The sequence below is a fragment of the Netta rufina genome, assembly GCF_964035555.1.
Source record: "Netta rufina genome assembly, chromosome: 12".
Classification (NCBI taxonomy): Eukaryota; Metazoa; Chordata; class Aves; order Anseriformes; family Anatidae; genus Netta; species Netta rufina.
The window spans coordinates 3847962-3872681 of record NC_140135.1 but is presented as its reverse complement, the minus strand read 5'-3'; the positions used below and the strand labels follow the sequence as shown (position 1 = coordinate 3872681).

The 24720-nt window shown below is 40.7% G+C and overlaps 2 protein-coding genes across 8 annotated transcripts in view; both read left to right on the top strand.

The window, feature by feature from the left end:
- Positions 1 to 14264, top strand: part of ACSL4 (acyl-CoA synthetase long chain family member 4) — a 38956-nt gene extending 24692 nt beyond the window's left edge. For all 7 annotated transcript variants that reach the window (XM_084294218.1, XM_084294221.1, XM_084294222.1 and 4 more), the window contains 12 exons: positions 461 to 570; positions 662 to 800; positions 2145 to 2295; positions 3451 to 3574; positions 4427 to 4498; positions 6929 to 7068; positions 7852 to 8024; positions 8212 to 8286; positions 8514 to 8705; positions 9253 to 9367; positions 10071 to 10228; positions 11798 to 14264. In XM_084294218.1, the coding sequence (XP_084150344.1) occupies positions 461 to 570; positions 662 to 800; positions 2145 to 2295; positions 3451 to 3574; positions 4427 to 4498; positions 6929 to 7068; positions 7852 to 8024; positions 8212 to 8286; positions 8514 to 8705; positions 9253 to 9367; positions 10071 to 10228; positions 11798 to 11955 (1607 nt within the window). In that variant the 3' untranslated portion in view covers positions 11956 to 14264. The remainder of the gene's footprint in view (positions 1 to 460; positions 571 to 661; positions 801 to 2144; positions 2296 to 3450; positions 3575 to 4426; positions 4499 to 6928; positions 7069 to 7851; positions 8025 to 8211; positions 8287 to 8513; positions 8706 to 9252; positions 9368 to 10070; positions 10229 to 11797) is intronic.
- Positions 14265 to 18693: 4429 nt separating this feature from the next.
- KCNE5 (potassium voltage-gated channel subfamily E regulatory subunit 5) lies at positions 18694 to 19711 on the top strand. Its single transcript, XM_084294225.1, has one exon. It carries the CDS (start codon positions 19030 to 19032, stop codon positions 19336 to 19338), a length of 309 nt encoding a protein of 102 aa, XP_084150351.1. The 5' UTR covers positions 18694 to 19029; the 3' UTR covers positions 19339 to 19711.
- The last annotated feature ends 5009 nt before the right edge of the window (positions 19712 to 24720 follow it).

Here is a 24720-nt window from a genome sequence, read left to right as displayed (position 1 = left end):
ATAATTTCATGGAAACAAGTGAAGTAGCTGACACAGTGGCTCCATAAGCTGGCACTGCAGCTGGAAGAGCTGCTTGTAGGAGTGCACAGCTCTAACCAGTGGTAGTGATGCTGAACACCGCAGGACACCTCTCCCCCTGCGGTCTGGTTGCAGAGAGCTCAGAGGAAGAACACGTTCTCAGTTGCTTACAGTGCAACTGCATTTTTGTTGAGTTTCAGTTGGTCTCTGTTCCACATAACTGTCCTCCTCATTCTGGAGATCACTTGTAGCATAACATCCTCATGTGGGAAAATTAAAAGCTGTTTGGTTTCCTAATTGGAAAATTCCCTGTTGAGCTCATTGCCCCTACCTCTCAGCCCCCTGCCCCCAGTAATGCACTGCAGTGAGCTATAAAGCATGAGCTTTTGTGTTTTGTATTATTTTAACTTTTCTTTTGTTCTCTCTCCCTTCCATGTAACAGTTGTTACGTTGTATGCCACCCTCGGTGAAGAGGCAGTAACCTATGGTCTCAATGAATGCGGAGCATCGTATCTGATCACTAGTGCAGAACTTCTTGAGAGCAAACTTAAGGTAATTTGGCACCAGCTTTACCTGCTTACAAGCAATCCAACAGTCATTTTACAGCACAGTCAATGCTAACGGTTTCCTTTCTGTCCTGTAGGCTGCATTGCCACAAGTCTCCTGTCTTAAACATATAATTTATGTGGACAATAAAACCATCAACAAATCTGAATACCCCGAAAATGTGGAGATTCATAGTATGCAGACAGTGGAAGAGCTGGGAGCCAAACCAGAAAACTGTAAGTGAAGCACTTCAGAGAACTGATTGAGCAATGTTAACAGTGAAATCAGATGTAGTCTAAGAGGGCTGGGTAGCAGTAAAAACAAACATGCAGGTCTCTAACAGGAAGGAAGTGGTAGATCACCAGTTCATCCTCTAGCTTCTTTTAAATAAGTGGATAATTTGTTTGATCCCTATTTAGTGTCCTGTACCTTTGTTCAGGTTTCAGGTATTTCAGGGTAAAACTTTCTAAAATACAGCCAGAATAACCAACTCTAAGACTGCCTTTGTTTTAGGAAGTGAAGTAGAATATGGTGCAGTGTTTTATTTTCTGCTACTCCTACCTTTTATTCATCTTATTTTTCACTATTTGTCCTAAGAGGAGAAAGCACTTGTGGATTTTTTGCTTATTGGCTTAGACATGTCTTTTTTCGGAACTTATCTGTGCCTGGGAAGCACCTTGAACGAGAGAAACAACCGTTACATAACCCTTGCTACGCTGGGCAGCCAGGAGCAACCCTAACATTGTGTTTAAGGAAGGAAAAAGTCCAACCTCGTCTCTTTTCCTTAACTCTGTGGTCTGCACTTAGCCAGATTTTCTGTCTCCTGAAAAAGAGGAGATAAACTGGCAAAGGAGTTTTTTGCAGAGAAGTACACATTCATTACAACTGCTTATCTTTGATCAGCTTAAAGTCCTGATACAGACCAACCGTTTTGTTTTGTTGTAGTTGTTTTGAAAAAACCCTCTGCTTCCCTTGCAGACACTTCTGGTGCCTCTCTAGCTCTGAAAGCCATGAAAGCCTGATGAAGTGACTTTCATCCTAAGAATAAGCGCCAAGGGATTAAAACAAAAATCAAAAGCCAACTGTTTTAAGTTTAAGCTGCTTGTTAGTGGAAAAGCAGTAAAATAGTCTTCTCAGCTCCATAACCCTGGCTTCGGAAGAGTGACTGACAGAAAAGCTGACTTACGGCTTTTTGTCTGTTTTCAATCTGTTGTTTCTCACCAATATTTCTCCCCTTCACTGCCTTTGACAGACTTACTTGATCTTCAGCAGGCTTTTTCTATGAAAATTGCAGACAGCTATAAAACGTAATGGTAAAAGTGCCACCCAGATTGTGTAGATGCCCCAGTACTGGTTACTGCTTTGGAAATCTGCCTTCCCTCACATCTTCTTAAAAGGAGACCACAACTCTCTTCATCGCTCCCTTCTGCAACCATGACTGACAACTTAGCAGTACATCGCGCTTGCCATTCCTGAAGTATCTGTTTCACACTGGTTGACTACCGGAATTTTCCCACTGGTTAATTACAGAAATAAAAATTTAGAAAGTATTAATGCAGTTTTTCTTTTGCATTTTGCAGCAAGCATTCCGCCAAGCAGACCTGTTCCTACAGACTTGGCTTTAGTAATGTACACCAGTGGCTCTACGGGGAGACCTAAAGGAGTGATGATGCAGCACAAAAACTTGATAGCTGGAATGACGGGACAATGCGAGAGAATACCTGGGCTGGGGTAAGAAACACTTGGGTGTCATGTGTGTGTGCAGAGGTAAAACAGAACCTCCAAAAGTGCCTACATTTATAGAAAGCCTGTTGCTGGCACCAGATGGTAGCAAGCTCCTTGATTTCACTGTGAGCCCACTAATCTTTAATTTATATGAAGTAGGTCTTGTATTTGTGAACCTACTCTGATCTTCTATATCTTGTCCCACATGCTTTTTCTACTCTACCTTTTTGTTTTCCTCTCACCTTTAGCTACAGGTGTGTGATGGATTTTGCACTTTTTTATGCATTAAAAGACATCATCAGATAAAGAAATTCCTCATTTAGTCAAACTCAGGAAACTTTTTTTGCTAGATGTTTTCAGGCAGCTAGAATCACTTCAGGAAGTATGCCAAAGCCTGCCACTTCCATTTATTTAGAGAGTCCACTGCTGGATGGATAATACACATACTGCAGAATCTGCTCAAGTATATTCCACTGAAATGAGGACAGAAATAATAAATTGCTTTGATTATAGTATAGCCAATTGCAAAAAAAAAAAATCATTAATATTTTGAAGAAATTCTTCATGAATGTGGATGTCTTTGTTATTGCATTCACAAAGAATTTAATAGCTAAAATAACCTATGTTAAACTCCTTTCCTGGTAAGATACAAAAACACTTCTGACCTGATGCTGAAAGCTTCTGTAAAGTAACAGCTCTAAGGTTCTTCCTGAGAAATCTCTGCATTTCCTGAAATAAGCCTCTGTAAGTCAGTGATCAGCTCTTCACTAATTTATTTTAGAAGGAGATGCTATGACATAAGGATCTGTAAATCATTGGTGATTCTTTTAAAATACTGATTTCATTCTTGATTTGGTACTGGGAATGAAACCTCCCACAAGGAGAAATGGCAATGGAGCAGCACTAAGGAAACTTTGAGTTTCCTAGAAAACAAGGCAGACCCTGTAATCCATACTGATTTCACTAAGGTAGGATTTTACCAATTTAGTTGTTAAACTGTTTTAAAATCACACCTTTCTTGCATACAGAAGAAAAAGCCTCACTTGTGATCCAAGTTTAAAAAAACAACAAAACAAACCTAAATACGGCATAAAACAATTACGCAGTATTTTCAGTCCATTTGTGCATCACTGTTAATTAGATAATCCTTTCCTTTACTAGACCGAAGGATACTTACATTGGTTATTTGCCCCTGGCCCATGTATTGGAATTGACAGCAGAAATTTCTTGCATCACTTACGGCTGCAGGATTGGATATTCCTCTCCACTTACACTATCGGATCAGGTGAGGAGGGGAAAAGGCAAAAGCAAAGTTAAGCTTTCACAGTCTACATCCTTCTTGATTAGCTGTTCTCTTCCAGTAAAGAAATGTTGATGTATACGGTATACTTCCGATTTTTTTTTTTTTTTTCAGAAAATGATGCAAATTAACATTCCTGATAGAACTACAGTTGCATGTCACACCATATAAACGTTTATTTAAACTTTTGCTTTTTTGATACTTAAGAAACCTAAAAGCCTAATAAATGTAGCATTATCTATTGGAATATCAGGATATGAACGGCTATTAATATACTAACTGAACATAAGGCTGCTTAAAGTGATTTTCAGTTTTCAGTCTTATCAGTTTTTTACCCCATTATCATCTCTTCTATTTAGCTTTTTGCCTTATTCCATTTACCAATTAAGATAAATAAGAGCAAATTAAGCTAGAAAATAAAGCTTCCGCACATTTTGCTCATATAGAGACTGTTTTAGACAAAAACCAACCAACCAAAAAAATCAACACACAAACCAACAACAATAGCACACCACACCACAAAACACTCCTGGAGTTAAATGGAGGAGAGTGCAAGAACAAGAGGGAGGAAACAGAAGAAAAAGTTATACAGGGTGGACTTGCTTTACCCAGTTGGACTTGTAAAACATTTGATATTTTGGTTGAAATCGCTGTTAATCAGTACTTTTTCCAATCATGATGGAAAACAATATACATTTTAAGCAGGAAATGTTACATGGAGTGAAAGGGGAAGAGATATAAACAAATTACGTTACCGTGTCTCCCTCCGTTTTTGTCTTTCTTTGAAGAGCTGCCTGGTTTTCAGCTTCATAAATTAACATTTTCTCCTTATTACAGTCAAGTAAAATTAAGAAAGGAAGCAAAGGAGACTGTACTGTACTTAAGCCTACACTGATGGCAGCTGTGCCTGTAAGTATGCAGACGCATGTATGTTTAGCAAAAATGGTGCCTTCTGCCTTGTTCATGTTAGCATGCCTGTCTACCAAGGTTTTTTTCCTTTTTTGTGTGTGTAACGCAAGGAAGTAGAATATAGAAATCCCAGTTGGCGTTGCCTGAGTTGGAGAACTGCAGACGAGCACAAGAATATACCTATGTTTAGGCCAAGACCTTTTTTGATCCAAAACTGGAAATGTTTTTTTAGTAGTTTTTCAAGTGATGTTTTACTGGGCTTATTGAAGCAACAACAGGCCACAGAAGGTCTTTGGCATTCCCAGTCTGAAAGTTCCTTTTGCACAAGGAGAGAGCAGCATGGATTTGTCAAAGATTGAGTCTTTAAACAGACCAGCTTTTGGCAGAGATACACAACTTGGCAAGTTAAGCTCTGCTGTTGCAGCTGTCAGGGTGCTTGCTTTTAGCTGCTTTGCCTGCAAGCAAAGTCTCATGCTGTTCTCAGTGTAAGCAGGCCCCTGTTTGGTCTCCTCATATAAGAAAAAAATGATCCAGAGACTGCAACTGTTGTTTCTGCAGCCTTTAGGTGACCAAGCTTCTCTATTCCCAAAGGTCTTGGTGCTATCAAAAAAAAACACAACCAACCAACCAACCAACCAAACAAACAAAAAAAATACACCCCACAAATATTTTCTTCTTTCTGCTGCAAAAAGCTTCCATGTGTGCCCTGAAGACACATTTCCCTCTTTTATGGTTATATCACAGCTGTAGCTCAGAAAGCCAGTAGCATTAGCTTCTGCCGCACTGGCAGGTGGGGTTGGGGGAGGAGGATTTGGTCTTAGTTAGGAACATGGAGTTTTGATTGATCATGGATTTGGTTGTTCTGCAGAGTCTTTTGTGAGTAGCCAAAAGTTTTAGAATCAATTACTAACTTGCTATTTTTAAAATATTAATAATATACATAGGTTACATCTTTTTCTTAGTAATTCACGGAGTGAAAATGAATCACTTAGAGCCTCAACTATTTTGTAAAATAGCCATTTAAATTTATTTCTTAGGGAAAACTGAACTGTTAGACTGCTAGTAAAAAGTGTAAATTTAAAATATAAACATAATCCCTTTTTGGAAGGAATGTAAAAAAGTGTATGGGCCAGAAAAACAAACAAAATAAACATGCAGACAAGTTCGTGTGAATTAACTGCAGACCTGTGAAATGCTAACAGTGATAGTGCTGAACCCTGCCTAAATGTCTTGATTCCAGAGACTTACTATCATAAAGGATCTAGACTCCAACAATCCATAGTAGAGAGGAAACCCCTTCAGAAAGTCCTAGTAGGAACACAACTAACATTGCCTGAGAAATATTTTGATTCCCAGCTGTATTGTCTTGTTTTTATCATCAGAATATGATAACATCACCAGTAATTAGAATGCATAAGGAACAAAAAAGAAAATTATAACAGAATCCAGAGGCACAAATATTCCTAAGTATTGAATTGAGTCAGAATGTTGCAATAGCTGTTAGTTGGTTGTTCTGGCCTTTATGATGCTGCATACCTTGTCACGCCATTGCAGTATTTCCAAAAAGTTGCCATGAATTCTGGTAATGAATTTAAGATACCTATCTGGCTTTTGGAAATTCTCTTGGAAAAGGAAGTGATGAAATGAAATTTCTTACTTCATTCCCTTGTGCTTACCAGTTGCCATGAATAAAGCACAGCTTCAGGACTCCTAGGCATGATTCATCTTCCATGGCATATACAAAGCTTAAGCAGAGAGATTTAGCTAAACTTGAAGTCAAGGTTTTGTAAATCAGTTTGTCATGCTTTGGGTACAGATTAAGGTGTTCTTGGTAAAACTTGCTGTTTCATTGTTTACATTATGACATTACCCAAGATATGTTGCTGGGGTGACAGAGAAGACATCTTTAGAACAAGGGGTGGGAAGTATTTTAAATGAAATCCGAGGTTTAGAAAGCAGTTTGCAGAAAAGGAACTATGAATTACTGCAGTATGTCTGAAGATCCACAGTGGCTACTCACTCACTTGCCCTTAACTTATATGTATACCTCATTCAAGGCAAGTTTGCTAAAATAAGCTATAAACTACAGCGTGAGGGTTCTTCCTCTTAAGTGATACTGTTTTGAGGAGATCTAAGCAAGTGGAGAAAAGTGAGGATAAGTCACTGCTTTTTGTACTGCGTTTTCGACACTTCATCCCACCCATTTCAAACAGCTCCAAGCCAGTGGTCTATAAATTGACTGACTGATCACACATTAGAAGCATTAGAGTTAAGCACTGCTTAAACAATGATGCAGGTATTTTCATTCTTGCTGTACTACCTGTTTAAAATGAAGAGTAATTGCGTTTTTTTTTTAATTATTATTTGTGGCATGAAAATTGCAAATAGTAGTCTATGTGGTAATCTTCCTTGCTCTTTTGAACACTGTAGGAAATAATGGACCGAATTTATAAAAATGTTATGAGCAAAGTTCAAGAGATGAACTACATTCAGAGAACTCTGTTCAAGATAGGCTATGACTACAAATTAGAACAAATCAAAAGGGGATATGATGCACCTCTGTGCAACATGTAAGTATCGATCATGGTCAAACCGTACTTTTTTCATTGTGACTCGTTAACAGTCTAAAAGAATAATCATCTGAACTATCTGATGTAAGAATTCTATTGCAACATGCAAATATGATCTAATAACTAAACTGAAATAATTCAGGTTCTTACAGGAGACAGGGAGGAGACATTTACTGGCAATCACAGAATATCCTGGGTTGGAAGGGACCCACGGGGATCATCAAGTCCAACCCTTGGCTCCACACAGGAATCAGACCCTATCCTAGCCCTCCTTTAGATGCCGTCTAATAGCTTTATTTCCTTCTGATGTTGCATTGCCCAAACGTGCACACGGTGCTGGAGGTGAGGCTGCCCCAGATGATCCCTGCCCTCGCCCAGCTAGCCAGGCCGTGCTTGAGGCACTCCAGGTAGGGGTGGCCCCCATGGCTGCCAGGGCACGCTGAGGCCTCGCATTCAGAATGCCCAGGGTCCTTTCTGCAGGGCTGCTCTCCAGCCTCAGAAGGACTAATGTTCAGAACAGGTGACTAGGTAAATCCATTCATTGGATTTCCTTTTTTTTAATTGATAGAATCTAATGTCTATTTGGGTAGCGTATAGGAATTCTGCCATCTTCAAGTGTTACACAGGAGGTAAGGTTTTTGATTACCCCTGCTGTCCACTAATGTCCATGAATGATTAAGTTATTTTTAAGGTGTTTCAGGTAGGAAGAAATATTGTCTCTTATTTCTTTTATAAAAGTGATGTGAATGAATGATCCTTAAATACTTTTTCCTTCCCTTCAAGGCTGTTGTTTAAGAAAGTCAAGGCACTACTAGGAGGGAATGTCCGCATGATGCTTTCTGGGGGAGCACCACTTTCGCCTCAAACACAAAGATTCATGAACATCTGTTTTTGCTGTCCTGTTGGTCAAGGCTATGGATTAACAGAAACATGTGGAGCAGGAACAATTACAGAAGGTAGTTAAACAATTCTGGGAATACATTATATATGTATTTATTTATTTATTTTTTAAGGTAAAGTCAGAATAGCGGTAGCTCTTATCTCAAGTTACTTTATTGCAGTTAAGCTGTCTTCCTATCTATGGTTTGAGTTTATATTTCAACATGAAAAAATCTTTGTGTTCTTCCTTGTTTTTTCCCTAAGTTGCTGATTATAGCACTGGCAGAGTTGGAGCTCCTCTTATTTGCTGTGAAATAAGACTGAGAGACTGGCAAGAAGGTGAGCATTAAGTGTTTTGACTTCAGAGCAACTAATTTAATTGCTGCTTAGCTATTTTCCTTGCCTATCTGCTTGGCTAGGTATCGCATATGAAGTAACTGCTCTTAACCTTTGATAGTAGCTGTTATTCTGTGTGCATGCTTTAACCTGAAGTTTCAAAACATTTTGTTGGCAGTAGAATACATGACCTGAAAATAATAGTGTGCGGATTTCTGTTTTCTTTCCAGGGGGCTATACTAATAGAGACAAGCCCAACCCTAGAGGAGAAATAATAATTGGTGGACCTAATGTCTCAATGGGCTATTTTAAAAATGAAGAGAAAACAACAGAAGATTTCTCCATTGATGAGAACGGTCAGAGGTGGTTTTGTACTGGAGATATAGGAGAATTTCATCCAGATGGGTGTCTGCAGATCATAGGTTGGCCTCACTTTTTGCTCTCTTAATCTACTGCAAGGTCTTGACTGAACAGAATTGTAAGCATGTTATTAATCCTGTTGGCTTTGACAGTCCTTATCTTACTCAAGGTTACCTGCTTGCAAAATCACACTATAAAACACATTCCCAAAAGTCTCCACAATTATAAGAACATTTTGGAAGTGGTGTTGTTTCATATAATGCTAGTACTATTTAAATTCAGAACACAAGCTTTGATGAGTAAATGTAAGATTAATATTTTGGTATTCATTGCAAAGCTTTGAAATCACAATCTCCATAACTTCCATACATGTTTTGCGACAGGTGTAGTGCTACCTAAACTTCTTTACAGAAGCCTTTATAAAGTTTCCAGAATACGTTTATGGCATTAGCCTTTTTATAATTTGAGTAAAATGCTTTAACTCCTTTTAATACACCTTTACATGGCATGGCACAGAATACATATGTAGTGGCTTTGAAAATGAGTGTGGAAGTGCAGAAGTTTAAATGGAGTACGTTTTTTTTCTCCTTCTTTCCCTTCAACTCCTAGATCGTAAAAAAGACTTGGTAAAGCTACAAGCAGGAGAATATGTGTCTCTGGGCAAAGTAGAGGCAGCTCTGAAGAACTGTTCGTTGATTGACAATATCTGTGCTTATGCCAAAAGGTAAGACTAGTTTTACTGTTTAAAGGTAATTTAGGGTAAACATGAAATGCAAGCTCTGACCCTTTGATATACTTTTCTATTGATATACTACAGTTTTCCATGTTTTCCACTGAAAAGTGGAAAACATGGAAACAAGTGTGAGCTATAAAGAGCATCTCTGAAGTAGCACAGGCTCCCAGATTCCCCCGAACTGGGCTTTTCTGTTGGCATTTCTCCTCTTGTAATTCATTTCAGCTTCATCCCTTCTCCTCCCCAAACAGGTATAGTTTAGCATGTACTTTGGCCTTCTGTCAGAATAACAGAGAAAAGTTAATTGGATATTTTGCACCTGATCTAAAGCTCTCTGAGTTTTGGAAATAGCCTGGGTGCCTCCTTCCACCTGCTTATACATACTACATGAAGGGAAACTGCAGAGAACTACTTAAGCACCAGATGCAGTTGGGAAGCTAAATTATGCTATAATTTTGCACATTAAGTATGATACTGATCAAACTTAACCACTTAACTTAGAACCTGACCTTTGATGGTCAGAAGTTGTGAAAACCTAACATACAAGAAAAACTCTGTATGGGGGAATAAGTGCATTTCAAAAAGCACTGTGGATCTGTGTATATAACATCAAGTAAGCGTTTTACTCCTTGAAATGGAAGCTTTCAACTGTTTTAATCTTTTTTTCCTTCCTTCTCTTGCCATACTGTGGTAGTGACCAGTCTTACGTGATCAGTTTTGTGGTTCCTAATCAGAAGAAGCTGACTGCGTTAGCTGAGCAGAAAGGTATAAGTGGAACCTGGGTGGATATTTGTAACAATCCTGCAATGGAAGCTGAAATACTGCGAGAAATTAAAGAAGTGGCAGACAAGAGTAAGTAAAGTGGCATAGTGTGTTAGCCATCTCATGGTGCTTGTCCAGCAGAAGTTTTCAGCTATCCTTACTAACTTCTCTTCCTTCTGCCTGTTGATTCTGCCTTTACCAAAACTTAGAGAGTTTTATCACAGACAAACACCACATCAAATTCATCCCTGTTATGCCAGGAATTCACTACTTTTTTTTTTTCCCCTCAAGAAAATAGAGACTTTTAAAAACTAATTTCTAAATTAACCTGTCTATAGACAGGTTGCTTATTTAATGCAGTTAAAGTAAGAACCTAAGGGGCTGTCAGTTTGGAGGGAACGTTACAAGACACTTGCTGGTAAGAAAATTAGCTAAACAAGATCTCTAAGCTTTTTTCTGTGCAACTGTGTGTCCTACAGCTTTGAACCACCATGACCCTTATGTTTGTATTGGCTTAAAGCCTACTATTCCTTGCTACAGTGCAAGTGAATGATCAAAAGCCTCATCAATTTGTAGATCTATGACTTGAGCTTAAACATGCTAATGTTATTCCATCATGAACTAGGTAATTATTCTTCATATAGATTTGTTATTCAAAGTCTCTGCTTATACATTTTTTACTTTCTAGGCAGTCATCTACTATTTAGATGCAGCTGTATTTTTTTCCAAAAGTACTTCAGAGACAATCCTGATTTTTAGCAGAACATAATGCACCTTCATCATGAGCAGGCATGTAACTAAGTAGGATGAAACAGTACCTTCCGATACCTGTTTGAAGTTCAGAAGACAGAGCTCCAGAGAACAGACATCCCAACTGCCCTGTATTTGCTGCCACCTAGAGGCTGTGCTGCCACAAGTTGTCCTAGAAATTCTGCTACAAGACTGAGTGGGTCCTCTTGCAGGCCTACACGCAGAACCTGGTGGCAAAGCCCATCAAGCAGTGCACATGCAGCAGCTCCCTACCCTGTTCCTGATGCAGGGCAGGCACTGTAGCAGCTCCCCACCTCCTCCCTTACTCACCCCTCTTCAACCTGGGCAAGAGATAGGAGCAGCTTGTGGTTGTAATGATGCTGTGTGCGTGCACCAAGCGTCTGGTTCCAGCTTGAAGGGAGAGTAAGTGACTACTGTGACAAAAATACAGAGAAGCCCCTTCATTTTGAACCCTAAACAATCTTTTAGGAAATAAAAGTATGGGGAAGAATTGCTCAAGCACAGAAGGTATAGAAGTAAATACGCAGTACATCTAACCAACCTGAGTTAATACAGTTATTACTGTGTTCCTATGATCGTGATCTAACTCAGCATATTCTCTTGTGACAGTAGTCAGATCTTCAGGCTACAAACTCCTTTGTTGCAAGCTTTAGATTTTTACACTCTCAGATCCAATACAAGCTAAATACAGTAAGTTATTAGGATATTTGTACAGTAATCAGCACTGAGCTTTGGTACACAATTAAGTTTGCTTGTGTACCTTCTTTAAGGTTACTCCATCAATAGGACACCATATTACACAAGTTTTAGAGTGCTTGCCTAAGTTTTTAGGTAGAGTGAATGTTCCATTTGACAACATTACGCTTTTGTTTCTTCTTGTCCCTGCAGTGAAATTAGAAAGGTTTGAAATACCCATCAAAGTACGATTAAGCCCTGAACCATGGACCCCAGAGACTGGGTTAGTAACAGATGCTTTCAAGTTGAAACGGAAAGAACTGAAGAACCATTACCTCAATGACATTGAAAGAATGTATGGAGGCAAATAAACAAGTTCTGTTGACTAGACGGTTGTGCAGAAGGTTCCTTCTCATGCCTTGATTTTGGATGTCTTTGTATAGAGTAGGTATCACATGGATCCAGAAAATACACCAAATGGATGAATGTTTCTTATAATCTCTAATGAGAGCAAAGATCTTAGACTCCAAATTCATAATTACTAGCAGAAAACCTTAATGTGCTTCAGTTTCATGTCATCATTTCCAGTTTTGAGACAGACATAATTATGTGAAGCAGTATGGACAGATAATGTTATTCTTATTGTTTCTCTAGCATATTCAGACTGCTTGCAATTTCTCCCTAATTGACTGTGAAGTCTGATGTACATTTCAAAGAGAAACATTAATACAATTTTGATGATTCTATCATAGTAAGATACTTAGTGGGGACAAAATGTGTATTTAAAGCTTAACTGTCTCCATTTAAAATAAAAATAAGAAAACAACATGGGTCAAGAACTTGCTAGAGACCACTAGTAATGTACTGCTTGAGAATGGATGGATTCTTCTGCACCTCAGTTATCTTCAGTATTTACAGTGCCTAAAAGAAAATACGAAGTATACTTATTGAAATAAAGGTGAACTGAAAAGCCTTCTAAAAACAAGTTATTTGAAAGTTTTGCTCAAGACCATTGAATCAACTATTTCAAATTTCAGCTCACCAAATACATCTTTTACTTGCCACCACGTTTTAATTCAAGCAGAGCTTTCACATTAGGACATACAGCATTTAAAAACAAAAAACAAAGACTTGCCTTACTGCAGGAGGTTCTGATGAGAAAACATCAGCCGAATGCAGAATGCAAAACTTGCATCCTGACTGGCAAATGATGAAATTGATGGGCAGTTGTCTCTAAGATTTGAAACTCAGTTGATTTTTTTTTTGAGGGGGCCTGATCCTCTGGACCTTCACACAGATGTGAGTAATGGTACAAGTTATCTCTGTGTAATTTACAGGATCAGAATATAAATATCTATGTTACAGAAAGGTATTTCTGTTCACCTTTTACAATATGGTAACCAAAACAAGACAACCAGGAAACAACAGTAGTTTCTCCACGTAGTTTTATTTTACTTATGGGAAAGTACGCAGTGGCTGGGGAAATCTTTGTTTTAAGGGACTTGTTAACAGGGACAAATCACTCTACATAGAGATTCCTTATAAAAATGTTCTTTTATTAACTGGAAATTGTAGATGTGCTGAAGTGAGATGTTATAACTTAATAATAGTTTATCATTTTGTGTGCAGCATCCTGTACTGTGTCTCTTTTGACTTGTTAGTACCTGAGCTCCTGCATCCCTGCTAGCTCTTTACACTTGAACCGTAAATGCTGTAAAAAGTGGAGGCTCTTGATACTGTTCTACTTTGCACTTTTCTTAATCATTTTATATATGTTGCATACATTTTGTACAGGTGTGGCTCAACTGCTATATATGACAAATTAATTTTAAAGTATTTATAGATTTCTTCTATTCATAATGTGTTGTGTATATGATGGTTAAAAAGGAAAATTATTTGTTATTGTCACTGTACAGAAAGTAAAAGATTTTGTACGATGCTGCCCTTTAACGTACTAGCTTGCAATTTCAGGGCAAGTTTTTATTTTCTCGCATGTATGTGTATTTTTTTTTCCTCCAGCTCAAACAGCTTTTGGCTAAAATACATCATGGCTATATACTGGTCAACCAAACTGCCCCTTTTCCTTGGGACCAACTTGAAAGTTCCCCATGCTTAGCTTCTCTGGCCAGTCCAGAACACTGCCAGTCCATCTTCCAAGAACCCTGAGGGGGAAAGGGAAACAGCAGATCTAGTACACAGCCCTTCCTGCACCTAGTTGTGCATGGAATTAGAACAGTCACCAAAAGGAACCAAAAACCAGCTTTTCTAATATTCCTAATTACATTAAGAATATTAGAATACAGAGCATATATATAAAGACACATACATCGGTTTATGACAACACAATTACTTTCTGTATCATTAGCACCTTTTCAAGTGACTCAGTCCTGGACCTATGTCACCAACTTTTCCATGGTTAAAATCAGTCGCTGTTAAATAATGGTTAGACAGCCTGTTAGCATCACAGAAGTGTTTAAATGTGTAAGGAAGTTACTTGCACTTGGACCTGTCAGCAAGTTGTATGATTTTCTTTTAAACCATGAATGTATTTATATGAAATGTATTTTATCTAGACTCTGGGTACCTTCTGTGTCTTGGCTGACTGAGAATTGCTATTTTCAGTATATATATATATACACACACATTTCAAAAATGGAATACAGTTGAAATGGTTAAAGAAGTTGTGTTCTGGAAGGTCTTTATGTATTGCATGTTATTTCCAGTTACTGTTCAGCACCTCCCATTCTCTCTGCAGCTGAGCAAACCTTCACGAAATCAACGTACTACAAAGGCTGAAAACAAGTGTAGGGCAGGCTTAGTTTATCTTTTATGAAACTGAATGCAGATATGCTGCAAAAGTATTCAATACACATCAGCTTTTCAAGCATTTTTGGAGAAGGGAAAAAAAATGGAGGGGTAACAACGGGCTTACTTCAAATGTAATGTAGAGTTTACTTGCAAATTATTACATTTGCACTTTGGTAAGAATGTCATCCTTATTTTTAATTAATTGTAAATCCTTTTGTGATAGAACTTGTAGAGACATAAGGAACAGTATGTGTGAGAATGTCGCTCTCATTAGAAGGAATTAGGATGCAGATGACGTGACAGGATATGGCTTCAAAACCACTACCTGACATACCCAGTGCTTAACTGAAAGGACAGGAGATGTGGGACTGAAGACTGAGAAAGCAGTCCATTTGTTAAACCTGAAGGTTCCAGAGAAATGAAAACAACTGCAAGTTTCCAAACAACTCTGAGTCTCCAAAAAACAGACTCAGAGTTTGAAGTCATCTTCAAACAAGATTGAGAAACGAGTTCAAAAAGAAAGGAAGGGCCCAGTTCAGGCACAGATGGTATTTAGTCTCTCTACTTTCAAAAACATAGGGTATCTACAGACAGACAGAGTATAGCAACAGTCACAGGGGGGCTTGAAAGCTTCATCTACAAAGAAAGGCTGAAGAAGTTGAGTTTAGCTGGCCTGAACAGGAGTGGCCCATAACAAGTTCCGATTAACCTTCAGCTGCATATGGCTTTGTTGTCCTAACAAAGGCACAAAAGAGCTGTCTCCAGTGGAAAAGGTTTACAAAAAAAGTCTATACACTAAGGGACATGTTGAGAAAAACACCACAACTTTTAAACAAATCCTTTATTCAAGGAGGAACTTGAGGTTGCTCAAGGTCACCGTCACTGAAAGTCCCTAGAGCATCAGAATGAACGAAGGCTACACGAGCACCTCTCAAGGACAGCTTTGACACTGATCCCTGGGTAGGGGCTGGGGGAAGTGATTCACTTCCTCTAGATAACGCAACACTAACATTGCACGTAACAGGAGGCTGGCCTAAATGCTTGCAAGGGAGAAAAGTATAAACAGAGAAAGGAACAAGTTAGTCCCACAAGAGTAGGTTACGTGGGGTTTCGCAAACCCTGTGTAATTGGGTGCCCAGTACAACACCAGAAGGCTTTGAGAGTAACAAGGAGCAGAGAACCCCCCGGTAAGCCAGCACGAGGAACTGCAGCTCCTGTCTAGCGCTTCAGGGCTGCATACAGAGTAGACAAGTTGAGAAAGGGGGTCATTAGTCAGTCCCCAGTCAGAACAAAACCAAAACAGCCACCCTCCCACCTCCCAGACTGTTAGCTTTGAGTAACTACAGTGCAAAAGGTAAATTCTGGTTATTGCAAAATTCCCTGAGCCTGCTACTGGCTAAGCACCATTTACATATGAGTAAATCAGTTTCCCTTTTGGAGGGTAACATTTAAGCATCAGAAGGTCAAAACAAAAAATGGTGCTTCTTTTGCATGAAGTACCACAAAGATGATTTACAAAATGCAATCAACAAAACTTGCTGTTGCTGCTTGCAGGAATGCTGAAGAGCGGACTCACCAGGTGTTTGACAGTAGTGTGAAGTTACCAGGAACAAACAAATCTCATTTCCAGTTAATTCACTGCTGCTGCAAAGTGGGACATTGATAGGCTTGTTTTCAACGCGATAGGATTACATGAGCCATAGAGGAGCAGCACTGACCATACTAAAAACCACACTTGTTGTTGGGCCGTCATTGTCACCTCATTTGACTTGGGTGAGTTCTGACAGAGGCGGGGTGCTGGATTTCTCTGCACCATTGCTTTGCTACTGGGAGCTGTACACCTAGAATCATGCTACTCCTTTACTGGGGAAGAGATATCTGGAAGAAAATCAGACCTGTTTTGTTGGATATTGACCAAAAAGTGTTTCAACAAAGCACGCAGCTGATTACCATGGGTAATTTGTCCAAAACTGTGTTTAGTTTGAAGTGTGCAGTCTTGACATTAGGCCAGTGCTAACTAAATTAAACAAAGACAGCTCCGGGGCACACTGGTCCTCAGCCCACACCTATGCATTTAAAGAAGGGGAAAAAAAAAACAAAAACAAGAAACCACCCCAACAACAAAACAACACAAAACAAAAACTAGATTTTTTTTCCACCTGTTCTCCCATTTTGAAACACCACCACCACCAGGTTTCTGTTGAGCTTATTTAAGAATAAAACAAGCCCAGCTACGTTTTGGGTGAGTCCCCATACTGTTCCAGCACTTCACAACAGAGTCCCAGCCCCAGGAGGTGTTGCTGAGGTTTTTGTTTGTTTTAAACAACGTGGTATTTAACCTAAACCTTTCCTGTTGGATATGGATCAGTTTATTACTTACGGTGCTCCCCCAGGGAGTGAACACAAAGAATAGGATCACTGTTCTCTCCAGCTGCCTGCCCTACTTTACTTTTTGTCTTTCAAGTCTAAGCAAACCCAACCTCTCCTGATGAGCCTGCTTTTACAAACTTTAACCAGGGTCATGAAAACAGGGCCACTCTGTCCCTGTTTGAAATACAATACCCACCCCAGCTGCCCTAGGCAGCTTAGGGGAATTACCCCCCAAAGCCCATCTGTAAGGTTGCTGCATTCCAAACACATTTCCCTCACATGCAGCAGCTGAGACCTGCCTTGTGCTTGGCTTCTGACTCCCCTTAACACGCTGCTTTTTTGTGGTAACGCTGCACAGCCGCCACTAACGTGGCTGCACATCTGCTTTTCCGAAGCATCACCCACAGGAAGGAGATAAAGTCCCAGAAATTAAAACCATTTTGCATTCCGATTTCATTCTTCAGAAGCCTGTAGCCCTTTTTCTCACACTGGTGTAATCTAAAGCACAGTACAAGCATTCTTCCTGGGCCAGGCTCTTTTCCTGGGACAGGGAACTATCTGGTACCATCAGGGAGGTTACATGTGGCAAGCTACAATTTGCCCCTCCCTATAATATGTTTCTGTCAGCATGAAAGATTTTCTTGCCATTTTTCCCCCACTTCCTTCCAGTGGGACATCGGCATCTCGGCCACTGACAACAGTCTCACCACAATGTGATCATTGCTCATCTCACTGGTTTGGATTAAAAGACAACCCTACCCTAACACGGATTTGGCAACTTCAGTATTAGGGGCATACCACATGACTTGTGTGAGGGCAGGCTTAGTCCTAAGAACTTCTGGACCAGATTTCCATCCTGCTGCTACTGTGGAGAATTACACCACCGCAGAGGACAGCAAAGGATGGAAGGTGCACCTACGGCAAGGCTCGCAGCTGGGCCAGGAGAGCTGGTCAGCGGGCTTGGCAAGTGTGACAGAAGTGTTACACCGGCAGCTGGCAGCAAGCAGAGGGAAAACAGCACCCCAGTGCTGGGGGAGCAGCAGCAGTGCCATCTCCAGCCACCCACCTCACCATCTGCTTCACATCCACACCCCCTCCCAAAACCAGCACCAGCAGTCACAGCTCCACATCCAGATCCACGTGGGAAGCTGAGCTGGCTTTTAGAGTCCTTTTTTTGCCTTGTTAAAAACCTGCATCTCTGCTTTGAACGCTTACAGTAACACAATAACAATATTGTTCTGAAGGGCAGAAATGTGCAGGTGGTGACAGGGACTTCTTACGGAGCTCTGCAAACAAACGCTACGCAACCCGAGCTTCACTTCTAACAAGTCAGTCTGACTCAGTTTTAACCTACATTCAGCCCACTAACAGCTACTGAAAAGTAGCGGCCTTACTTTGAAAGGTGCCAAGAAAATTGTTCAAGGCAACAAAAAACAATCTTTACTTCTGTTGTTTAGCCACCAATACACTTCCAGAAGGCCTTCCTTAGACAATGAAATAGCAAGATGCCTACAAAGTACCTGAACCAAAAGCTTTGTTCATAAGAGACGTGACACACCACAATTACCCTTAAACCAGAGGATTTCTCAGTTATATTTTGCTAATGCAGAAACAAGAAACAATGAACCTTAACCCTTAGGAAAAAAAAAAAAAAAGGATGGAGAATACATCATGGTAGAAACATCCCCATGTTACTAGTACTTATTCCTGGAGCAAGTTAAAAAGAGAGGCTTTAAGGAAAACCAGCTCCTCTCTGGCTTTATGTCAGTGGGTCTGCATTTTCCCAAGTAGTTACAAAAAATCATGAAAGATCTTGCCACTGTACTTCAGGGAACCGAAGAGCAGGGGGTCTCAGCTCGCACTGCTCTGAGCAGAACAGATTTTTCTTAGTTTCGTCACCATTCCCTGCTAAGGGGAGAGGGAGCCCAGCTGGTGCTCAGCAGTGCCCAGTGCTCTCACCTGCACAGGACCTGCTCCCGGGGGCACAGGCATGAGGATTGCTCGGCTGCTTTTTTTTTCTTTCCCAGGCTGCACCTTTCAAACAGAATTAGATGATTTTATCCTTTCTGGCACACAAACACGCGTCCCAATGAAGTTAGGCACCGTAAGGAAGCAGCCCTAAAGGCTCTCTCCCCGCTCCCGATTGGAGCGAAGCTTGGAGCCATCCCAAAGGGCTGGCACGGCCCCGAGCCTCCCGGCACAGAGGCTGCGGCCAGCAGCTGCCGACCGGAGGGGCTCAGCCGCGGGGCCCCGTTCCCATCCCGGCCATGAACTGCAGCGAGGCGCGGCGGCTGCAGGCGCTGCTGGGGTCGCTGCTGCGGGAGCTGCGCCGCGGCACCAACGGGAGCGCGGCGGCCGGCCAGGGCCCGGGGGGAGATGCCTCGCTGTACATCCTGCTCATCATGGTCTTCTACGGCTGCCTGGCCGGGGCGCTCATCCTGGCCTACACCCGCTCGCGGAAGCTGGAGTCCAAGCACGACCCCTACCACCTCTACATCGAGCGCGACTGGGGCCGCGGTGGCCCCGGGCAGCCGGCCGAGGAGGGCGGCCCCGCCGAGGAGCAGCGGCTGATGTGAGCGCCCAGAGCCTCCGGGAGGAAGAGGAGGAAGAGCCCAGCCTCGGGACCGCTTCTGCCACTGTGCCGACCCGGGGCCCCTTCCCTCGCGTGGGGCTCCCCCAGCTCTTTGGGGTGGCCACCGCGCTCCTACACCGACCGCCTGCGGCACTGCGTGCCCGGAGCCCTCCCGTTTGCCGTCTGCAGAGCTTCGAGGTTTCAAGGTCTTCCTTCTCTTCCACCGCTTGTGCTCCCCCCCGAAGGCAGCGCTTCGGCAGTGAAAGGCAGCTCTGCGATCACAGCGTCATCCCCTCCATCACGCCCCAGCCCGGGTCGTTACAGCAGGTACAAGGCTTTGCAAGGGTCAAGTCGCGTTCTGCTAAAGCAAGACGGGTTTGGGCTCGATGTGGACGCGTTTATTAAAACAAAACCAGCTCAGAGGTGAAGCTGTGCCCACGAGGAAAGCATCAGTACCTCCTGTAGGCGCTGTGCCTTTGCTGACACGCAGTTAAGTGCTAAAGCCACCGGTAACTTCTCTCCACCGACGCAGAAATGTAATTCCAAATATATCTTTGTACAAGTTAAAACTTAGGATTAGAACAAACAGCATTTGCACTTTACAAAGAAGTGAGGCAGATAACGGTTATTTTCAATATTTTGCGGATGTTCTAGCTATGTTAATAGCCTATCATTTCTTGTAGTTGTTGTTTCTCCCCCCTCCCCTCCAATAAAGCTTAATGAACAATCCCAAGGAACATGTACCTCCACCCAGCCCCGTTACTTCAGCGTTACGATTTTATCCAAGGTGATATGTCATTAGATATCAAAGTGTACCTTGTGAATCCTAAACACCTTAATAATTAAAAAGCATGAGGCGGGGGGAAAATTCAAGCTCCATGAAAAACTTCAATGTGAGTACAGGCAATAGTGCTACATGCCAGCACTGTAACAGCAGATGGCACGTGAAAACTTCAGCTTGGCAAAGAAAATATAATAATTAGCATTGTGTGAAAAAAGAATTTAAGAAAAAACAAATTGCCAATATTCTTAAAATCTCCAACTAAATTGTTAGACAACAGTAACAGTTCTAGTTGGCCACCTCCATCTACAAGGATTAAGAGCGTGCCTCTGGCAAATGAAACTGCCAGTTTTGATGTGGGCTTTGTGAAGAGCACTAAGCACAAAGGGCACGTGTCTGAACTTACAGAAGCTGCCTACAGAACTTCTACACGGGGCTAACTACAACATGGTGCCAGTCATGATAGAAGACTTTCTGTGAGGAATTCCTTCAATACAATAAAAATTTAAGCTGACTACAGCCACAGTTTCCCCCTATGAGGAGGATGGGCTAATTATACATATCCTTTTATATAACTCTATCCCAGTGATTAGTTCTCTTTTTCTGCCCAAACACTGTCCACCAGCAGGACTCTGGCCTCTAAGAGGCATTACAAACTATTTGGAATCTACAGCACTAACTGCTGCTGCTGAATTCAGCTAGGTAAGGCAAGAACAGGGCAAGGACTGTTAGAGTTCCCCGAGTATGAGAGGTCTGTACACATTAAACTTCAGTGCACTGGACACTAAAATGTGTGCTTGAGACATTTCACGTAGTATCAGCCAGTTAGTATCATCAGTGGAAGCACTGCTCCATCCTACAGGCAGCTCAGAAAGAGTTGTCCTCCCAACCCCTCCCAGTCAGCATCCAACACACACCACAAAGTACGTTCTCCATAACCCACCTGCTTCTCTCCTCCCCAGATACGAAGTGTGTGCAATATGCTGTATTTAGAGCCTACCTAAAAAAAAAAGGGCTGCCCTGGAAAAAGGTTTCATTACACATTTCACAAATAGGAAAGGCACAAAACCTCCTGCCAAGTAACTAACAAAACATCTAATTATCTGCTGTTCTATCTGTACCTTTCAATACTTGCAAGAACCATAAGGTCTCGGTGAACTGTAGCAATCTGTAATTTACATCAGCCCATCTATTCTGCCTAACAGTTACAGTTCAACCAGATGTTTAAGGTAACACCATCATGCATCAACTGCAGCTTATGCTGGAACAAGATACATACCCCATAGATATGCTTAAATACATCTACAAACACTTAAACATACAAATGCATTTGCCTGTATACATGTGTTTATTCAGTTCACACATTTTGATATTCATGGTGACTCTGGCAGGTATTTTTTCAGAAGCCTACTGGCTTTGAGAAAGCGTGGAGAACAAATGTAAGCGACGGTGTTCCCAGATGTAGGGCAGAATGATTTCACCTGTTCTGCCTGCTTGCCTGTGTTAGGCCAGAAACCTCAGAATGATCTACATTATGTTCTAAAGATAGTGCCAATTTATTTTTTACTTCCTTTTACACCTCATTGTACTTTGTGGGTATGATAAGCCTGCGACAAAATGAATATTGTGTTTATTTCCTATACCCGTCTCACATCTGACCAATCGCCTGGGAATAATAACCAAATGTGTCACCAGTGTGCTGCTATACAAATTGTAATTCCATTTGTGTTACCATCAAGATGATGTGGAACCTGTGACTCAAAAGACAAAATATTTTCAGTGGTTTTCAAAAATATTTTCAGTGTATTTCAAAATATCTTTTCTTACAGTTTATCTTTTGCCCACAAATGTACAGAACCATTTTTTGTTACAGTCCACATACTGTCTTAAATCCTATCACAAATGAAAGAGGAAAGCACGCAGTGGGATTGTTATAGAGGAGCGTTAGGAGTCTTATTGGACTCTTATGGGAAAACAAAACCATAGACTTGAATGAAAACCTCAGTTCCTTGACGTCTCCCCAGTGAAAGCAGTCTTCACGGAGTTCAGCTGGGAACAGACACCCTATCAAACCAGGTTAGACTGCCTTGGCAAGCAGCACTGCTTCAGGACTGGAAGAAGCAGAACAAAAACTAGCCTGTCAGAGTAGTGAGATTTCAGCCATTAGAAATTCTGGCTTCCTAAATCAATTCAGTGACACTGAAGAACTCACAATGCGCTTATAGATCATTCCATCCAGATGAGTCTAAAGATGTATAAAGGGTGCATTGAGTTCCTCAGTAAAGCATACTTTAAACACTCAGAACCCAGGAACACACTCCAGTTTGACAGAAGGGTAAATAACAGAGCAGGTAACACAAGTTCATATGAAGAGTTCACTCCCACTCTGTTGGTACAAACGGACACACCACAATATTTGGACACCCAAGAGAAATTCACACTGTGGCATACATAGACCTTGATGAGTATTAATCCCACCACCAACATTCACATATTTTTGGTTTAATAAAATTAATACATTGTACACTTGGAAGAACAGGGAAGCTCCAAACCCACTGGGAACGAGCTGAATTAGCTTTTAAGAATATAAAAAATAGCCACCAAAATGTAACACACTTTTTAAATCGGTACCATATTGCTAAGGTACCTGTATTACTGATGTAAAGTGAAATGCCAATTTAGTCTCCACAACCCATTCAATCACTGGACACAAAAGATAAGGAAATGGATTAATTGATCTTATTAAACCCAGTCTTCTAAATAAATAGCACAGCTATCAATACCTTTTTCAGTTATGGTCAGAAAAGAAAAGCCTGTTTAGAAAGACTTAACTATTCTTTTCTTCAGCCCCGGGGAGATATTGCAAGAGTAATTTCTAGATTCACTTTTATCATACAAGCAAAAATATCTTGTGTTTTAGCTCTGACTGTGATTTGTGTTTCCCAGCACTCCTAAGCCTTTATACTTTATCAGCTGTCAGAGCCTTTGTCAGAGTAATTACAAAAAAGCGACTGCTTTTGAAGCCTCACTAAAATCTACACCTTAAAACACAGCAAGAACATTACAATATAGTTGGCATTACTTGCTTCTAGACCATGGTTCTAGGTCAATGCCCATTTCCAGATAGACATGGCCCTCACATTACCATTCTCTTTCCATTACTAGCAACTGTTGGATAGCAGTCTAAATGTCAGTACAGTTTATAGGACAGAAATATCAAATTGAGACTGTTACTTTAGCCAGTTCAACACCTTTTACTGCTTCACAGTGCCCTTCGTGAGGCATTTGCTGTAGAATTACCCGTTATTCCAAATATTTTTTTTACTGCAGCACTGACAAAGAGCTGACAGCCTGTTCTGCAGTGTCCCAGCACCACGCTGCAACAATCAGAACTGATATCTACAACACAAGCAGTAACGATAAGAAGCCACAAATTATTTCCTGAAGTTTTAATATCATAAGAACTATGAAAATGTTTTTTAAAAAAGCAAGACTTTTTTTTTAAAGAATCTTACAAGAGGTCTTGAAAAACTTCAAAAACTTACAAAATATAATGAAGTGCTAATAAAGCAGCATTTCTTTTATAATGTGCTTTTTCCCAGTCAGGATAACAAAGTGTAGGCATATCAAAGTGTCATTTGTATCAGGAGAATAAATCACTTTTCTCCATTCCATGCAACAGCAGGTGTTTTAAGTCAGTTTAACCGTAGTACGTTAAAAGAACAAAGCAACCTAAGAACAGTGACTTCCAAAGACAATACAGGGAAAATACACAAACCAGAAGATCTATCAAGTCTTCAGCAGCCACAATTCAGTATGTGGAAGTGCTAAGCTCCTCATCTGGCTTTGTTTCACTGTCTGGTTGTACATTAGCAACTCAGGAATCAGACAAAGATGGTATTTCCTGGTTACAGCTTACAGCATAAATAAGTTCACATATAACAGAAGCCTAGTGTAAATTTAAGGTATTACAGCACAGTCAACAAGAGGAAACACTAAACCAGCATGGACTGATTTGGTACTGAACGGAACAAAACCCTTTTGTATGTTATCTCCAGCTAATTTCACCACAGAAGTGGTAACAAGCAGTACAGAGCTGCACCGTCCCTAACTTACCCAGCTAGTCTGAAAGAGATTTTCTGCTCGTGCCATTAGTTTCTCAGTGTTAAAGTTACTGACTTCATCTGATATCGACGTTATCTCTTAATATGTTCCAAAAAAACGTCTTGTGAAGCAGCTTTCTCAGCAATAAAAAGCAACACTTAATCATGGCAGTGCTGAAGCACTCTAAGTGCTCCTCATTCAAAGATAATAAACAGCCAGCACATGAACAGTACCTTTCCCTAGACTCAAACAATTAATTTATCTTCAAAAATCTCCATATGCACACCAAGTCCAATTCCAGCTACACATTTTACTCAGGTAGTTGTGTTGTTTTTTTGTTTTGCTTTTTAAAGTATTAATTGCAGAAGTCAAATTTTAAAATAGCATATATTTAAATAGCATGGAAATAATTGCTAAGAACAACATTTGGTTGAAATATTGTCTCAGATATTAAAAAAATCTCCCACTCTGCACACAGACACAAAAAAAGGTTCAGAACTG

Coding starts and splice junctions, on each gene's coding strand:
- KCNE5 (XM_084294225.1), top strand. CDS start 19,030: ATGAACTGCAGCGAGGCGCGGCGGCTGCAGGCGCTGCTGGGGTCGCTG.